Below are 17,192 nucleotides of genomic sequence, written 5' to 3'. Positions count from 1 at the left end.
GCAGATTGACCCTTGTCTGTAGAGTCGGACTGTAAGGGTTTCTCGCAGGAATGACAGTGATTGCATGACATTTTGATCTTTGATGAGATTAAAGGTCGACTGAATCAGAATCCTGCTGGAATTGAAGTTGAGTTTTATAATGTGGCCAGGCTGTTATTTTCGCCCTAGCGGAGTTGATATCCAGCGCCAATGAATTACCAAATCGGGTTAAACAACGCGATAATCTCTCATACTAAGGTAGATACTAGATGCTGATATTTGATATATTTGATGATGATAGATGACTTGATAGGGAGCATCCTTCAAATAATCTGACCGACATGCTGAAGAACGGGGTTCGCTCATATATATGTCTCTCCTGCCGAGACATTCCTCCATCCCTTTCTCAGCTACCCCTTGATACTAAGCTCTTCTCTGTCCGCGTTACACCTTACTCTTATCCCCTTGATAGTTTCTGCAATATGTATACTCCTTCTCCACCTTCTCCAGCCCGCCATTTGTCAACAGCGTCCTCCACCGGATTGTCGCCGTCCACCACTGTCGTATTCGCATCTCCTGCAGTTTTACGGGGAGGTCACTAGCGAAAGTACTTGTGTGAGATTAAACGGAACAACATTAATTTGATACAAATACACTATAGTACAGGTGAATAATAACTCGGGTATCTCATCATAACTCATATGCAAAGTCCTTAATAATAAGCACGACGGTGATGGCTTCCACGTCCATCAGTGCCGTGCATGCGGCGAGTGCCAGCGGCCTATAAGACCAGTCAGCTTATCCTTTTACGCGATCAACAGCAAAATTATACCTTTACAGCCGGTCGATGTGTCAAAGCGCCTTTTAATCTCAGCATAGCCCCCGACACCTTGTCTCCGAGGGTGACCTTGCGACGGTGGTGATGTACGGGAGCAGTGGCCCTGGTGCGACCATAAGCGCCGTTATGGCGCGTCGTAGTCGTCTTCGTTTTGACTGTCCGAGTACGAGCATTGGGACCACGAAGACGAGTCAACAGACTGGGTTTGGAGGTACGAGTGGTGGTCGTGGCGGGACGGTGGTGACGGCGGAACATTGTGATAGTGGTTGGTTGTACTTCTGGTAGATCTTCGATGGAATGGTTTGTGTAATTATTTGATCAGATGGCACAGCTTGAGATGGATAATAGTGAATGGTGATGCTCCAGATTGATGTAGTTTATATAACATCTTCTATCCTTTTGGAGACATCATTATAGGTGATACACAACGTATGCCAAGGGATCTACATCTTCGAGCAGGTAATATGACAGCCCTTGGGCTAACGCCCGCACGTCATTTGGATCATCACTACGTCGGCCCCGCAGCTATATTAGTCTATCGGGGCTTAATTAGCATACTAAAATTATAGACATGTAAGGATCAATAGCTCCGTGGACGCCCGTTTGTTCATGGGGCTTCGATATAGATAGGGCTGGAATGACGTCATTGTGGCTGGTGGCCACACACTTCATTTCGCTGCATGGCTGTCTAATAAGACGTGCGATGAAGTAATATGATATAGAAGGGTGTATGGAATACACCTTTGATTAGTAGAGATGGTTGGTAACGGTGCAAGAGCTTTAGGCAGATGGATATGGACCTACTACTGTTAAACCCCGGAAATACTACAACAAAGTCCGAAAGGGCATGTCTTATAAGGAAGTATGTGACATATGATAGAAGCTTAGAGGGTAAGGGTACGCCCTGTAAAAAGGCAGACTGATAATTACCATACTGGTCTTCGCCAACCTTAGTTTGAGGGCTCTTTGCCGGTCAGACGCCGCTTTTATAGCTTTAAGGTGTATAGTTGTGTTATTTCACGGGGAGAGTACGGTTAAACTGAGATCCTGTAGCTACCTCCATGCCTTTTAGCTTCTCCTGTAATGTAGTACAGTCCTCCTTATCCCATTGGTAGTGAACCGCTCTCAGTCACCGTTGGGTACGTCTTTAAAGGATCCAGAATCAAGGAGTCCTTGCAGGGTTGGTTGAAATACGTAATGATATACGGATTTCTAAAGTAATCACTCTTTTCCGAGGACGTCTTCACTCGTTGAAATGTCGATTTGAATCCGTCGTCTGATAGGACATTAATAGGTCGCTCATGATGCAGGCAATGTCCCCCGGGTGCTCGTCGACTTTGATCCACGCATCACCGATTCCAACCGTGGTGACCACTTCTGGACCCGGATAAATTTCTAGCCCACTTTATCCTTCTTTCTAGAGCAGAGGAATGCAGCAGACGCATGGTGTTATGTCAACCGGCCGGGAGTTATCATGACACTTGATGAAGAAGTCCTCCCCAAATCCCACTTCTTGAGCAAAGCAGCGCATTGACTGCTCCGATACCTATTGGCGCGGTGCACAAACGCCAACAACTTGGTCTACAACCCTGGGAGATGCTCGTCGCTGATCCATCGGTTGGCCATGTTCTCGCCGAACTGCAGCTGATGCGACGCCTTGGTATCTGATCTGCGTGTTGAAGGACCGGTCTACATGTCTTCTTTCAATCCGGCGTTGTTTGCGCTCCAGGGGACCGTAGCTTCGATCTCATCCGGCAGGGAGAAGAAGCTCTCTGTGCTGAACATCTTCTCAATTCCCGAGGTGGAAAGGCCACGATCGGCCAGTGTAAAGAATTTAACACTCTCGGTGGCGTTCAGGGTTTGCACCTTGTCAGTATCATCGGCAGCAATTGCGAGTAGGATCGGCTTCGGACGATGTATCGACGGTCGAAGCCGAATCCAGACTGCCACCGATGAATTCCCATGGAGCATATAGGGATATTGGATAGATCTCGCGTTGGAACGTTCTATCAGTGCCTTTTGGATTGGATACCTGAGACCTGGAAAATATCTTCTCCTTGGCTGCTACTTATGCTACTTGAGTTAGTATCTTTTTTTGACCATCGTAGGTGTGCAGCCCATGTGTCTGGAAGAACAGCATCGTGCCACTGAAGGGGACTGCTTATGAATATTACGCCCCAACGAGACTTGACGACTGACTCGTGGGATTTCTGACTCGTGGCCCCATGGTCCACTATCGACCAGGGGCAAGCGTTAGTGTCATGTCGCTTAGTGTCATTTTATTACTGCGCCGCATCTAATTCCCAATGAGATCAAGCATACATATTGGTCCCCACTCTAGCCTTGCCATCGTAATCGACTATGAGCACGATGTAACATTGATACTAGTTCTGCCTGGCGAGGCTGAAAAATCCCCTGATTGCTTGACACTTTTGGACGCTGCGCTGCAAACATAGATTTCAGTCGTCCATGCGATATGTAGTGGCCTATGCCAATGCACTATGCTTATAGCTAGAGAATAAACATCATGAGAAAGGGAATATTGTCCTTGCTCTCTTTGGCCATTGAGACAAGTAATGCCATTGCTCTTGGCAAGGGAGATAGTCCGGCTGTTGTTGAGCTTCGATTCAACCGGCAACGGAACAATGACATTCTCGAAATACATCGCGCTGTGTCGAGGCGCGACTCGATACTATCTGAAGGAATACTGAATGAGGTATGTCCCTTTGAATTCACTTTGACACCTGAAATTCGCGAAATTAACGGCACAGGATGTCATGACGCTATATACAGTCAATGTCACTGTTGGGACTTCAGAGCAAGAGATCGCCGTGGTATTAGACACTGGAAGCAGCGACACCTGGTTCAATATCCCATCGTCGAGTTTCTGCTGGAACATGGCGAATAACTGCGAACGATATGGGGTCTATGACAATAGCTCATCGCGGACCTACACGTTCCTCAACCACGAGTTCAACATCACATATAAGGATGGCACGAAGGCGGCGGGGGACTATGTCAAAGATACAATTCAGTTAGGTGGAGTGATGTTAAGTCAATTCCAGTTTGGCATAGCAGAGGAGAGCACCTCAAATCGTACGGTTCTCCGTACATGCCTAATCAACATACACTGACTGTAAGCAGGAGGAACACTGGGACTTGGATTTCCTGCGCTTGAAGCTACTCGCACTGAATATCCCAACTTTCCTCAAGCCCTGGTGCAAGCTGGCCACATCAAGTCGGCTACGTACAGCCTCTGGATGGAGGACGTAACCTCCCACAGCGGCACGATCCTCTTCGGAGGCGCGAACGCGGCAAAGTATCTGGGGCAGCTGCAGACAATTCCCCTTCAGCCCACTAGCGGCGCGTACACATTCATCCGAATCATATTGACCGGGCTTTCTTTGCAACAGCGCACGTCAAACACAACTACCAAATATCCAGACACCGAGTTTCCTCTTCTTGTCACCATCGACTCAGGAGCAAGCGTGACTCACCTACCCCTATCGCTCACCACAAAGATCTACTCTGATCTTGGAGTCACACACAACGCCGAGTACGATGTCCCGGTTCTCCCGTGCTCCATGAAAGACAAAGACATCACTCTGACGTTCGACTTCTCCGGTATCAGTATCGATGTCAGTATCCACGAGCTCGTTTTGAACGGGATCGACATGGACGGAGACACTGTGCTGTGCGTGTTCGGTATCTATACAACTACCGGTGGAATCCCCGTATTGGGCGATACCTTTCTCCGTAGCACGTATGTCGTCTTTGATTTAGCCAATCGCGAGATCTCGATGGCCAATACAAACTTCAATCCCGGGGAGGATGCCATCCTTGAAATCGGGACAGGCAAGGATGCGGTGCCCGCTGCGACTCCGGTGCCGTCACCGGCTACCACGGCGGTGAATATGCCAACTGCAGTGCCTTTGACGACGGGGAGAGAGAGCAGCCCTGGCAGTATAGCGATTAATATCCAGATGGATGTGAAGTTGCTTTTTGCTGGCTTGGTTGTCTCTCTTATGTCTGTTCCTTTATAGCTTTGTTTGTCGCTTGATGTTACGAGAGATGTTGGTATAGAATATCAAGGACTCGATTGCAGATACTGCATAAACGCTTCATCGATTTCCGGCGTCTTGTCTCCAATCCGACTCATCTCAGCGTAGTTGAAGTCGCTGTACGATTGGTCATCCGGCCACATGTCGCCAAAGGCTTCCGAGTCAGCCTTTTCGGCCGGCACAGAAGTCTCCACGGTCGCTGCTGGAAGATTCAGGTGCTGTGTGATGGGTTGCAGCATGGACGGCAAGGTCTGTCCCACCTTTGTTAACAGCAATGGCAGAAACCGTTGTCGGCCACCGGGGAGAGTGTGCACAAGCGAGAAGAAATGCTTCAAGTAATCCTGCGGGCCCAAGTTGAACCCGGAAGAGCGCAGTCCCGCTGCCGATAGACAAGCCATCACATCGGTGAGGGTGCAGGCCACTTCGAAGATTTTCTCAATCTGTCACGTTATCAGCATTGTTCTGTACAGATGGGAAAGGTTAACCAACCAGTCCAATCCCATGCGTTTCCATACTCTGCGTTGACAGCTTCCACGTCGCCAAAGACAGGTCTCTGGCAATTTGTAGCGGATACCGAAATTCCATGCACGGATGGCTGGCTTTGCTGGACAGAAAGCCCGCGGTGGTGGATAATTGCCAGATCATGGTTCGCAGCCACTGTTGCGAGACACGGAGGTCCGCCATTGGGATATCCGGCAGCTCGAGATCGGGAGGAACTGCATCACAAATATGTTTGTCGAGAAGAATGAGCGACTCGCGGGAGCATGTGGCATGCGTACCGTTCCAGAGTCCAAGGAACGACTCGTCAAACGGGCGATAGAGGTCGGCCAGACAGCGGAATCCAATAGTGGATGTGTCTTCAGGTGAAGGATCTTCCAGAGTTGGACTGTTGGCGGTGACCTGTAGGGTGACGGGCCGATGTCTGCGAATGGCGTGGGCTCTGGTTGAATTAGGACTATTCTACATGGGTCAAATGAGGGAAAGTACCGTTCCGAAATCAGAAGCAGCCAAAAGAGCTTGCCAGAAGAGGAATTGTTTTCATCGCCGTCTAATGCGCCTGCTTGAGTATCCAACATGCCAGCCGTGTACAAGGTGGTGGCTTCCCGTAGGAAATAGTAGGCGTGGCGCTGATTCCCCAAGGCGATATGACAGCCGTACAGAAGAAACGCGATGGTGATGCTCTGCCGGACAGGAACAGTGAGCGGATCAAAATGCCTTCGCGCCTCTGTCGCTTCATCGAGCAATTCGCGCCCGGCGTCCATACTCTGGGTCCATCTTGAGCCTGCAGCTTGCGAGGAGGAATACCCCGTCTGCATCATGACAAAGGCACAAAAGGAAACCACCAGGCAATACGCATGGATACGATGATCCATCTGATCCACATAATCCTGGAAGGTTTTCGCCTGTAAAATGGGAACAGTGCCTTGCATGCGCGCGAAGAAGTACTCGGAGCAATCCCGGATCAGCTCCCGAGGAAGGACATTTTCCTTGCGCCCAAATCGACATCGTCCGCTAGTTGGATTCACAAGAGGAGTAGCCACCGTTGGACTTGCAATTGTAGGGTTAGATGGCTCATGGTCTTGAGCATTCTGAGTGCGCAATTCAGAAAGAACGTTGGCCGACTGGCCTTGCCGTCCTTTCTTCTGTCGCACCAGCGATGTTCGACAGCTTAGCCCGGCCGATCGACACTGGCTGCAGGGTCTCTGGGCGTTGCATTTGACTTTACGACGTCGACAGGCATCGCAGGCTTGCTTGACCATCTGCGTGTCGCGGGGCATCTTTAGGTCTGATTGCTGGTTGCATGAAGAGAAATTGCGGGGAGGATCGAAAAACGGAGAAACGGTGGGGGTGTTCCGAGTCATCCCACGCCAAGATTAAACGATATAAAGGGAATGAAAAGAGACCTCAGTTCCTAACGATAGTGTGAGATCTACAGTGACTGGACTTGCAATCAATTTACGGCTGGTCTCTGTGGATATCGTGCAAAACTGCACATATTCCATTGTATAGATGCTTATACCACCATGACGGCTCCCGCAAATGCCAACCATGCCGGCAAATCGGCAACGAACATCCTAATGCGATGAAATCCCAGCCACTCTTCCATCTCCACAGTTGCTCCATTCTCATTGCTGTTCTCGACTATACGCTGAATCCGAGGCGCCACAAACGGCACGAAGAAGAGATGCGCCACCGCACCCGCAACGCCGGCCCAGTAGAACGTTGTGCGCGACAGGGGAAGAGCACTGCGAGACCGACTCAGTAGAATATTTGATAGGCCGGTGGAAATGGTGGCTAGGTTAAGCGCAAGGACGGAAACGATCTGGCGATTGAAAACGTACGTGTACCATTTCGGCAGGACTGCGTCGGAGGATTTCCGGATAGATGGTTGGAGGAAGGCCGAGTTGGTGAACAGCTCAACCAGGGCATGCACGAGGCTGCCTGTGCTGGTGGCTAATGGCGCGAGGCGGAGTAGCTGCAGGGGATCGAAGATGAGTCCAGAGGCCATGATGATGATCAGTCCGGTAGATAGAGGATGGGATGCAGGAGAGTTGAGGATGGATGAGCGGGATTAAATAACAAGGCAAGGGACCAGTGGGGCCAGCGTAAGACCTAATGCAACGCTATGCAGGGATACATCAGCCCACACAAAAGTGTTCTAGACATTGATTACTCTGACTTCAATGATAATAGATCACGGACATATATTATATAATCTCATTAGTCCTTGTGGTGCTCCTCTCGCACCTCCACGTGGTCCTCCTCGCCCTCGTATGGATCAACCACCGTCTCTCTGAACTTGCGCGCCGACACTCCTTGCTCGAACAGCAGATCCAGTTCCTCATACGTCCTTCCCTTGGGCTCCGGCAGGCGGAAATACGACCAGACGAAGCAGACAAGGCATGTTCCCGCCCAAAAATATGCGCTGCGGGCACCCCAGTTCCAGGCCGTCGAGTTGAGCTGATAGTTGGTGAGCACATTGACCACAATGTTACTGACGTTGTATCCGACTCTCGCCAGCACGATCGTCTTGGCCTTGAGTCGGGTGGACGACAGTTCTGACACCAGTGAATACGTCACCGGTCCGATAGTAAAGTCGTAGCAGAAAGTGAAGATGATCAACATCGCACCAATCGCCCACTTGGCTGCACTATCATCTCCCGGCGCAAAGGAAAGACTACCTGTGATGATGAGCAGAGTGAATAAGCTTGCCAGACCGCAGACATGCAGTGTGCGACGACCGGTGTAAGTCATTAGGAACCACGATCCTGCTGTCCCAATGAAGCCGAGCGCATACTGTGCCAATGAGAGATCGAAGGAATGCACCGTCGGGAGACCAGCCTGGACACAAAAGTACGCAAAGTAACCCATGAGGTTCTGCCCGCACAGTGTCTGGACCAGCCAAACTACGCAGACAACTTCTGTGCGGCGCAGGTTCGTCCCCTTGAAACAATCGGTGTATTTTGTGCCGCTCGCAAGCGCCTTCTCTAGCTCGTTTGTATGCTGGATCATGGCGATAGTCTCGTCCGGGTCGAAGTTCGGATCGTTGGATGAAGTAAGCCGCTGCAGGGCCCGTTTAGCACCCTGGAGATTACCCCGTCGGACATGCCACCAGGGTGACTCGGGGGCGAAGAGGATTCCGATGAGGATCGGGAGCGGCCATGCCCACTGCACTGCAAAGGGAATCCGGTACGCCCACTGGTCGGTTCTTTGTATGGATCCGCGATTCACGCCCACCGCCACGAATTGGCCAATTACCCAACACATGTTGATAAAGGTCGTCAAGTACGGACGGAGGACCACCGGGCACACTTCAGAGGCATATGCGGCGGGCAAAGTCTGGAAGATGCCCCAGGGAATACCGGCCAGGATCTCTGCAGCGAGCAGCATTTTGATATCGACAGCGAAGAAGAAGAGAAAGATGATGGCGTTCATTGCCGCCAACGCAGAAACCATTGTCCAGCGGTATCCCAGTCGTTCCGAAATCAGACCGTTGATGAGCAACCCGATGACCTCGCCCACTCGGGCCCCGTTGGAGAGTGCCGATTGCCACGAGGCCGGAACCGTCCATTTGCCGGACGCAGACTGAAACCCGTATTTCTTATTAAATGCCGGAGAGGCATACATGGAGCCGAGCAGTGCCAAATCGTATCCTTCCATGATCAATGTCGACGAGAGGAGGACGGACCAGCCCACGGCCTTGGGATACAAGCGTACCGCTTGCCAAAGTGTCATGGACTGTTCTTTGCGGGCGGCCTTCTTGCCCTCCGCGAGAGGTCGAGGCTTTTCTCCCTCCATAGCGTCTGGATTGTTGGACATGGTCATGTCGCGATTGGATTCTTAGCAAAACGGCCAGCAAAGCACACTCGAGTGCGTGCTAGACGATCCTGGCTGTGGAGGACATGCATGAGATCCCGGACATATGGCACTATTTATATTCAGCGTATCTGCATATCGTAAGTTCCCTCTTATTCTCGAGCGCCACAATAGTCAGGAGTCAGGACCCTTGCAGCATGATCTGGGGAATTTTGCTTTACCCCACACATTTCCATGTGGGGGTCCGCCAGAAGCACGGGCAAACGAGCTTTCCTCCTTTCTCATTGGCTACGGCGACGCAAGTCGGCCTCTACTCGGAGACAAGGCGGATGCAAGTCGGAGCGACCATGTCATCGTGGGCGACACGGACATTGTTCGACTCCTGTCAAAGGATAAATTAGCTCGGATACGTAAGAAGAAGGGTACATTGAGGGACACTGAGGCTATCGCTGCAATGACAAAGCTAACTCTGCGCTTCAGCTAATCTACCTAGTCCAACCCAGAAAACTGTTATAGGGATTGTCATGTGTCGCTGATTACTCGTGCCATCCAGCTACGGGTCTTAAGGCCTTCCAGTGCTCGCCGCGATCGGATCCAACCAGGCAATATTGGGCTGATGACCGTCCGGGGTCATGAACACATCAATGGGACGAGCATACGGCGCCACTCCCTTTCTGTCCAAAATCCGGGTGACATTGCCATTCTTCTCCGCGGCCTGATTGTATCCAGGCCCGTAGACACCATACACCGCCATCAAGGTCTCATTGATGAAGTTGTTGTTCGGTGCTCCCTTCCATACCGTGTATCCCGCAGGGAGAATGCTGGAATCGAAGTATGTGTTCATGAAGATCGATCGGTGGAGGTTATTCCAGGGACGTCCCAGCGAGCACCTTCCCTTGATGTCATTTCCGATGGATGTATTGGCTGCGATGACCTGGGAATCGGCAATGTAGACACCGTACTTGTTCTCAACAGTGGTGTTGGTGCCCTTCCAGGCTGTAATGCCACCACCACACCCGCGCAGGGAGAGAGTCGTCTTTTCGATGAAAGCCGTGCCGAAGCCGTAGAGAAAGTCGGTCTGGCCCGCAATCACGTTGTCGTAGAAATAAGCATTGGCGAGTTTGCCAACGTACAACTGTATTCGTCAGCGGTGATCTGTCACAGGTTCTTCAACAACATACAGTATCCTGGTAGCTGTAAAGACCGCAAGAGTAGAAACCTGCGTTTGCATAACCCAAGCCAACAGCGTGGGCAGGTCCATATGAATATGGAACGTACTCGTTGCGAAAATCGATGTTGTACGCGCGGAAGTCGGAGCATCCAAAAGGGGTGTCGGCAGGCACCGGATATCCTGTTGGGCCTGCGCCGGTAATGGTCGCGTTATAGGTAGGACCGACAGTCAGAACGCCGGTGTAGACATTGTCCGGGAATGCGGCATTGTGGTTGGCTGCATTCCAGTAGATTTGAACATCGTTGTGGATGGTGGTGTTGGTGTCGATATCACCATAGCTTTCCCGCTGCCAGGGGCGATTCGACTGGCCCAGGAGCGTGAGAGGCCCGGAGCGTGTCACGTTGAGCTGCTCCACATAGGTTCCAGCGCCGATAAGGATGACATGGGAAGAGGTATCATTGGGCAGCGAGTGGATGGCCGCCTGGATAGACTTGAAATGAGCTCGATGGTCGGTCTGGCTGACAAACAGAGTGCCATGGGGACAGCCCTGAAGAGGATCGGGGGTGATCCTTTGGCAGGATTTGTATGTTTCTGCTGGTCGAGTACCCTTGCCAAGAGCTTCAGGGAGGAGGCCCAGGGCAAGAAGAGCGGAAGAAGGCCTCATTTTGTCTATTGTCTTGACAACGAAACAATTGCACAATCATCTCGGTGGGAAACTGTCCCTTCATAAAAAGACGTGGGAAATTGCGGATAAAGTCGAATTGAAGCTATCCTTTGTGGAGTCGAAGGAATGATCTATAGATCCTCCTAGGATTCCCCAAGCTTTCTTAGGCTTCATCCCCGGATAATTTAGGTCTTGGAATTATTCCTCCAATGAGCTTGTATTCCCGGTGGAGTACCCCGCATAACACCTCAAATCAGGTTGATTGATGATAGTCATTAACGATCTTCAAGTAACCTGGGTAGTGGTACAGCAATGTCTCAAATAGATCACGATATTAACCGGCCTGGAAGTCGTCAACTAGCAGAAAGGGAGATGACCTGCAGTTGTTGAAATTACACATCCTCAAGTCATGGAAATGTGGTCCCAGGGGATGTCTACAACTCGGATATTCGAAAATCATCTTTATATAGGAGAGATGATGGCAGAACAGCAGGGTATATTGTGACCAATATGTCTCCGCTGTCTGCTGCGAGAAGATATAGCACAACAAGTTACAGTTGGTAAATTATAACATTTTTTTGCAATTTCAGAACTAGGACGAGGCAAGCGCTGCGTCATCAATACATCAGCTCCTTCTAATATACATAAAATAGATGAATGCCTTAGGCATTCTCCCGTAAATCGCAACCATTTATCCAACCATCTGTTAAGCATTGAGACAAATTTGTGGTCGTGATCATTGCCAAATAACGCTGTTCATCAGGGGTAGACATCGGGTCTATAGATCGAGGTCGTCCGATGTCAAAAAATATGAAGAGATTGCCGACATGGGAAGGGTCTATAGGTAGCAAGGGTAGGTAGTCATATATATTCGTCAAAAAATGCGTTCCGTACTTGGCTTCACCCACTGAGGTCGCTGGCATTTGTGGGTATCCCGGAACTGCTTGATTTTCTCCAGGTCCCACCCGGCTGATAGGGTGGTGTCTTTTGTGGCGGGTTTTTGCGCGCCTAGTCGCATCGATGGAACGAAAACACAGCGACCAGAATGGACATAGGTATATGAGAAACACCGGGGATGCTCATGGCATGCTTCCGCACAGGCTTCAACAGACTTATGGCCGGGTGATTCGGGCGGTTCTTGCCATCCGCCCCAGTCACCATTGTCCCAGTCCGTTTTATAGTCGAGTGTGCCAAGTTTTGTGTACTTGAACAGGTCGGCATATAGCAATGGAAGCTAAAAAGTGTCAACGTTAGGAGTTGTTGGTGACATACCAGCGAAGGCAAGGAAGAAAGACATACCTTTCGGTCCCGTTGATTCTCCCATCGCGCCAGCCCCGCCATATCTTCCAACGATAATTTATGCATGCTAATCACTGGCTGACACCAATGGTGTTCATTAAACGGAACCCCATGCACAGGATGTGGATTGAACATCGGCCACATCCCAGACAGCTTCACTCCACTTTGGTAGAGTGCCCATCCCAGTATGGAATCACCGCAACAATCCTTATTGATCAACCACTTATAACGCTGACTCAACGAAGGCTGACTGTACACGCCATTGGTTTCCCCCATACGAGTCACCAGCCTTTGGACCGCGGCAGTGGACAGCACAAACCCAGCACCCCCATAGGCGAAGAAAGAGTGGTCCCTTCCCGGAGTTGGGGAGCCAAAGTATAAAGGAACAGACGGGTCGAACTGGTCAAGAAGACGAAACACATTGTCCCACACGACGTATGTATCGGACTCGATGAAAACAAACCACTGAGCAGTGGGATTCATTTCATAAGCGCGTTCGACCATGGGCAGGAACTTGTATTTGTCAAGTGTCCAACCTTGAGAACCCCCCACCGTCTTGTATTCGCCGCGCTGGAGCGCGCTATACGCCTGAAAGTCAGGGCTATTCCCCCAAAAGCTCTCTGGCAGAGTTGCGAGAATATCGTGAACGTGATGACCGTTGATTTCCGACTCGTGGTCAGAAACGACAATGAGGTTAGTTATGCAGCGGGTAACAGTGGCCAGATGGGTATCAACACGATTAGGAGGCTCTGTACTGCCGATTTTGAGAACGACTTGAACGCGCGAGAGGTGGTATGATGGGAAGGAGCCGCAAAGGTCCTCGCCACCACTGTTCTCTTGGGTTTCATTGGCGCTGTGCGCATTCGAGAAGCGGGTCGTTGTCTCCCACTCCCAGTAATCAACGTAGGGCGTGTTTGGAAAGCTGGATATTGTCGTCCGATCCCAGTAATGGGCATAGAACAGGTCAGATCCTAGTTTCAGACCAAGACAAAACAAAACCACAGTCACGATGACCACAAAAGCATGCTTTTGTCTCTTCTTAGGCCATGATTGCCAGTACTCGGACATGCGATCCGCAAAGGAGGATGTCCCGCGAAAAGCCGCAGTCAGGACGCGGGTTGCATTATTGAGGTACATGGGAATGCATGTAAAAGGTACACCGATTCAGGAGGGAAACAGGAAAGTGTAAGATCTGGACGCGACCGATGTCAGGGACCAGTCCCTTCTATATAATACACTTGTGAGATGATCTATCGGGCATGCATTAGTGCCTTTTCGTGTTTGTGGCTTGGCAGGAAAGTGTGTCTGGGCCTGTGATAATAATAATCAAGACGAGTCTGAAAAGCAGAAAAGGTACAAGGGAAAAAAATCTAATCTAAAAAAGAACCAACCCGACCTAGGTCTGTGACTGGACGCAGATCGCAGAGATACAGGTGGGATTGGAATCATGTCAAAATGACGTGTCTGCCATGTCATTAGATAAAATTTTCTGTCATTTTAAAAGTTTGTTTCTTTTCCCTTTGGCCTGGGGAGAGAGGATCTGTCCTCGGTTCCTCCGACGACTCAGAGGATCAATCTGACAGCGTAGTCCCTAGGTAGAATCGCCTGTCCACTTGATCTCGAATCCCTGTTATCAGCAATAAACTAACATGTATTAGCAGCGAGTTGTCGTCGCGCGAAACTCGAATGGATGCTGTGCGGCGTAACACGGTTGTGGGTCAACCAGAGTTAGTGCGGGTAATCCATGCCCTACGTTACATCGTGACAGGCAGACACTGAGACAACAACGCGCACAGCCAATCAACAATACGGGTTAATTTGAGGCGCTTGAATGGGAGGCAATAGAAACACATGATTAGGACCCTGATACTGGCTGATTAAGTTAAAAGCCGTTGACTCAGTCTTCTAAAGTGGGAAACTGGCGCCGGGGAACAAACAGTGCATTGTGGGGACCAGTCTGAGTTTGACCGACATAAGCCCCAGCCTCAATGGGCTTGTAGGTTCGTGTTTACCATTGGCTGTTCTGCTGAGCGGCAGATGAATGCGCTGGAGCCTGGAGCCGTACACCCTATCAGATCATTATTCTACCATGACTACCTATGACAGCCAATTAGGAACAAGTGTGCGGCTGACTCCGCCAAGAGCTCTCTCAACAAAAATAAACTAATTGCATTGCGTGATTGTTGGGAGGGACAGCAATAATTGATACATATCAGACTTCATACTACTGCTTTGTTTCAGAATATGCAGGAACGGCGTAACTGCATCAAACTCCGCCAAGATAAATATATAATACTATCAACCCTTGGTACAGCGGAGGTCGAGAAGGGAACGATCCATCTGCAGGTTGTCAGTACCTTAGAGTCTACGCCGGGTAACCTGAGGACTTACATTAGTGCAAATAGCATCGTCAGTGCCGGATGGACTGACGACATTGATATTCTCAGTGCGGATATTCTTGCATACCTGTTTTTGTCAATCAAAGCGGACTATGAGGAACATCCAAAAGAAAACATACATCTGGGCTAGAGCAGACAAGTGTAGCAATATAAGGCGCCCTCTTTCTACTGGTAGTGCCGTCAAAATTCTTGAACAGAACGTCCTCGATAATGAGCGAAGCCTAGGACTATCAGCCGAGTTTGTATGTACAGCAACCGAACATACCGGATGCTCATTGCAAGCGGTCTGATTAGGCGCAAAGTAGCATTGAGTCATTTCAATGGCCCAGTCGTTGTTATAGTTGTGCATGCCATCGTAGGTTACGTTCCGTACCCAGCCACTGCCGCCGCCAGTATTGGTGGAGTTGCCAATTGCTCCAGGCCAGATTTTGATACGAGCGCCGTCCTGACGAGACGAGTCAGCTTCTGCATCCCGCTCTGGAAGGTAGTGGCGCATCACCTACCGAGGCATTGTTCAGGGACGTATTATAGACCAGAATATTCTCCACAATGTCTACCTGACCGACGTATTGGCCAAGAGAACCGACGGAAATACCATGGGAACCATTGCAGTACAGATTCTTGCCAGAGATGATCAGTTCTGGTCTGGTAACGTACGCTTGTGAGATATTACCTGCACGAGGATGTTCGTACTGTTCGGCTTGAATGATACGCAGTCTAACCATGTCAGAAGATCACCATCATCGAACGGTTACAGTGACTCACCGTCGGAGTTGAAAATGCGAGAGTTTTGGATTACGATGTTATCAGACCGATACGTATCCCTGTGTTATAAGAGTCAATTCAGACTGGTTTCATGCCAGGTCAAACGTACCATCCATCTAGCAGAGTTAGCCCTGAGAACCGCGTACCAGGTAGGCAACTCACCTGAATTAGCTGTCGGATTGCTATTGCTTGATGAAGCATTGAGATACATGCTGTCAAAGACGATATTGCTCGAGCTATACACCAATTGAAACCAGTTCGGTGAGTTGCGGAGAGTGATGTTGGCCACAGATCCACCATGGAAATCCATGTACGTGACCAGGATAGGACGCTGGATCGTCTTGTTGTTCATCCTAGCGTCCCACCAGGCCTGACCGTTGCCGTCGATTTCCCCGCCGCCGTAGATGTTGATATCGGCGCCTCCAATTTGAATGAAGCTTGAGCTGTCCTGGAAGGCGTACTTGAAGGAATTGGCCAGCCAATAATCGATGTCATTGGTCATGACGATTTTACCTTGGATATCTATCACGTATATGTAAATACACATGTTCCTCAGACAGTGGTATACATACCAATGTCAACCCGCTTTAGAAATCTGATATCCATCGCCTTGCCAATGGTATACACCTTGTCTTTGTCGAAAACAACGCGGCCGCCCGGGCTGCATTTGCGAAACGCACGGAGGATGTACTTGGAGTCATCACTCCCATCTCCATGGGATTTGATATGGCAAGTCTTGTGCCTTGCAGGGGAGAACGGAAAAGGCTTGAAAGCGCCTTGAGGTGTCACCTCAATACTGGGACGTTGGGAAAGGGAATCAGACTCTGTAGGGAGGGCAGCTGTCAGGGTCAAAAGTTGACAAACGGCCGCAAGAACAATAGATTGGCCAAACATTTTGGACTGTTGAAACTGAATACCTTATGAGATCTGACGATACTGTGCCTAATATCTGACGAAGTAACAAGACCCATAATATATACCCTTCATCTGCTGTCTTCCAAGAACAGTAATGGGCATCTGGCTTGGCTATGGTACACAGGCTATTAACAAACCAATGACCTTGATAGAGAATAGCAAATAGCCTGCCGGCCAATTATCCAAGATTAATGGTAGATGGAAATATATTGCCCCCTTGGCAGTCTTCCAGAGCTTTTGTTTGGAAGTCAAGGTGAGTGCAGGAACAGCTGAAGTCGGCATTTATTCTCCTCCGAGACTCGCGCTACCAGAGGTGTAGCTTGGCAAAGATGATAAGCTATAGTAGATATGTATTATCACTTCAGGGACGTGAATCATCCGGTCTGCCAAAATCAATCCTTTGTCAAAGCGGAGATGTTAACGCGGGGTACGGATATTTAGATCAAAAGACAGTTTGCCGACATCATGGCTCCCATCTGGAAAACTGCGTATGGAGGGGACTTACGTAGTTCGTTTCCTAAAGGATCTGGTTTTTGCACCAATGGAATGATGGAAATAAGGAGATCTGCAGGGTCCGATCATTACTGGTCGCTCCACACTAGACCGAGACAACCTCCAAAAGTGTGTGATGGTGCAGAGCCTTTGGGACTTCACCCCGTTCCTAAACCTAATCAAGCTAAGTACCAGATTAGCAGAGCGTGGACAATAAACTATTAGCATATTCGATTATATATGGCTTCAGAAATACAGTACTTGTCAGTCGGCCACAAACGCTGGTTCAAGC

General features: G+C 49.8%; 8 protein-coding genes across 8 annotated transcripts; 1 reads left to right on the top strand and 7 right to left on the bottom strand.

The window, feature by feature from the left end:
• Nucleotides 1-691: 691 nt before the first annotated feature.
• On the bottom strand, nucleotides 692-1,072 carry ALT_9076 (uncharacterized protein; the record flags this gene model as incomplete). Its single annotated transcript, XM_033563408.2, has 2 exons — nucleotides 692-760; nucleotides 812-1,072. 2 exons carry the CDS (start codon nucleotides 1,070-1,072, stop codon nucleotides 692-694), a joined length of 330 nt encoding a protein of 109 aa, XP_033419299.1.
• Nucleotides 1,073-2,506: 1,434 nt separating this feature from the next.
• Nucleotides 2,507-2,788, bottom strand: ALT_9075 (uncharacterized protein; the record flags this gene model as incomplete). The annotated part of the gene is made up of 1 exon (XM_089600535.1): nucleotides 2,507-2,788. The coding sequence occupies one exon, from the start codon at nucleotides 2,786-2,788 to the stop codon at nucleotides 2,507-2,509; it is 282 nt and encodes a 93-aa protein (XP_089455032.1).
• Nucleotides 2,789-3,344: 556 nt separating this feature from the next.
• ALT_9074 (pepsin-like aspartic protease) lies at nucleotides 3,345-4,860 on the top strand (the record flags this gene model as incomplete). The annotated part of the gene is made up of 3 exons (XM_033563409.2): nucleotides 3,345-3,533; nucleotides 3,589-3,913; nucleotides 3,962-4,860. 3 exons carry the CDS (start codon nucleotides 3,345-3,347, stop codon nucleotides 4,858-4,860), a joined length of 1,413 nt encoding a protein of 470 aa, XP_033419300.2.
• Nucleotides 4,861-4,904: 44 nt separating this feature from the next.
• Nucleotides 4,905-7,387, bottom strand: ALT_9073 (fungal specific transcription factor domain-containing protein; the record flags this gene model as incomplete). Its single annotated transcript, XM_033563410.2, has 4 exons — nucleotides 4,905-5,318; nucleotides 5,368-5,818; nucleotides 5,866-6,521; nucleotides 6,899-7,387. 4 exons carry the CDS (start codon nucleotides 7,385-7,387, stop codon nucleotides 4,905-4,907), a joined length of 2,010 nt encoding a protein of 669 aa, XP_033419301.2.
• Nucleotides 7,388-7,599: 212 nt separating this feature from the next.
• On the bottom strand, nucleotides 7,600-9,204 carry ALT_9072 (putative MFS maltose permease; the record flags this gene model as incomplete). Its single annotated transcript, XM_033563412.2, has 1 exon — nucleotides 7,600-9,204. One exon carries the CDS (start codon nucleotides 9,202-9,204, stop codon nucleotides 7,600-7,602), a length of 1,605 nt encoding a protein of 534 aa, XP_033419303.2.
• Nucleotides 9,205-9,757: 553 nt separating this feature from the next.
• Nucleotides 9,758-11,030, bottom strand: ALT_9071 (pectin methylesterase family protein; the record flags this gene model as incomplete). Its single annotated transcript, XM_033563413.2, has 2 exons — nucleotides 9,758-10,330; nucleotides 10,377-11,030. The coding sequence occupies 2 exons, from the start codon at nucleotides 11,028-11,030 to the stop codon at nucleotides 9,758-9,760; spliced, it is 1,227 nt and encodes a 408-aa protein (XP_033419304.2).
• Nucleotides 11,031-11,904: 874 nt separating this feature from the next.
• ALT_9070 (glycosyltransferase family 31 protein) lies at nucleotides 11,905-13,466 on the bottom strand (the record flags this gene model as incomplete). Its single annotated transcript, XM_033563414.2, has 2 exons — nucleotides 11,905-12,264; nucleotides 12,330-13,466. The coding sequence occupies 2 exons, from the start codon at nucleotides 13,464-13,466 to the stop codon at nucleotides 11,905-11,907; spliced, it is 1,497 nt and encodes a 498-aa protein (XP_033419305.2).
• Nucleotides 13,467-14,627: 1,161 nt separating this feature from the next.
• Nucleotides 14,628-16,387, bottom strand: ALT_9069 (putative exopolygalacturonase X; the record flags this gene model as incomplete). The annotated part of the gene is made up of 9 exons (XM_089600534.1): nucleotides 14,628-14,669; nucleotides 14,721-14,795; nucleotides 14,848-14,949; nucleotides 14,994-15,173; nucleotides 15,232-15,428; nucleotides 15,494-15,552; nucleotides 15,603-15,609; nucleotides 15,656-16,015; nucleotides 16,066-16,387. The coding sequence occupies 9 exons, from the start codon at nucleotides 16,385-16,387 to the stop codon at nucleotides 14,628-14,630; spliced, it is 1,344 nt and encodes a 447-aa protein (XP_089455031.1).
• Between the last annotated feature and the right edge of the window lie 805 nt (nucleotides 16,388-17,192).

This window comes from Aspergillus lentulus (assembly GCF_001445615.1).
Source record: "Aspergillus lentulus DNA, contig: Alt17, strain: IFM 54703, whole genome shotgun sequence".
NCBI lineage: Eukaryota > Fungi > Ascomycota > Eurotiomycetes > Eurotiales > Aspergillaceae > Aspergillus > Aspergillus lentulus.
The sequence above is the reverse complement of the archived record's forward strand: the minus strand, read 5'-3'. Positions and strand labels throughout refer to the sequence as shown.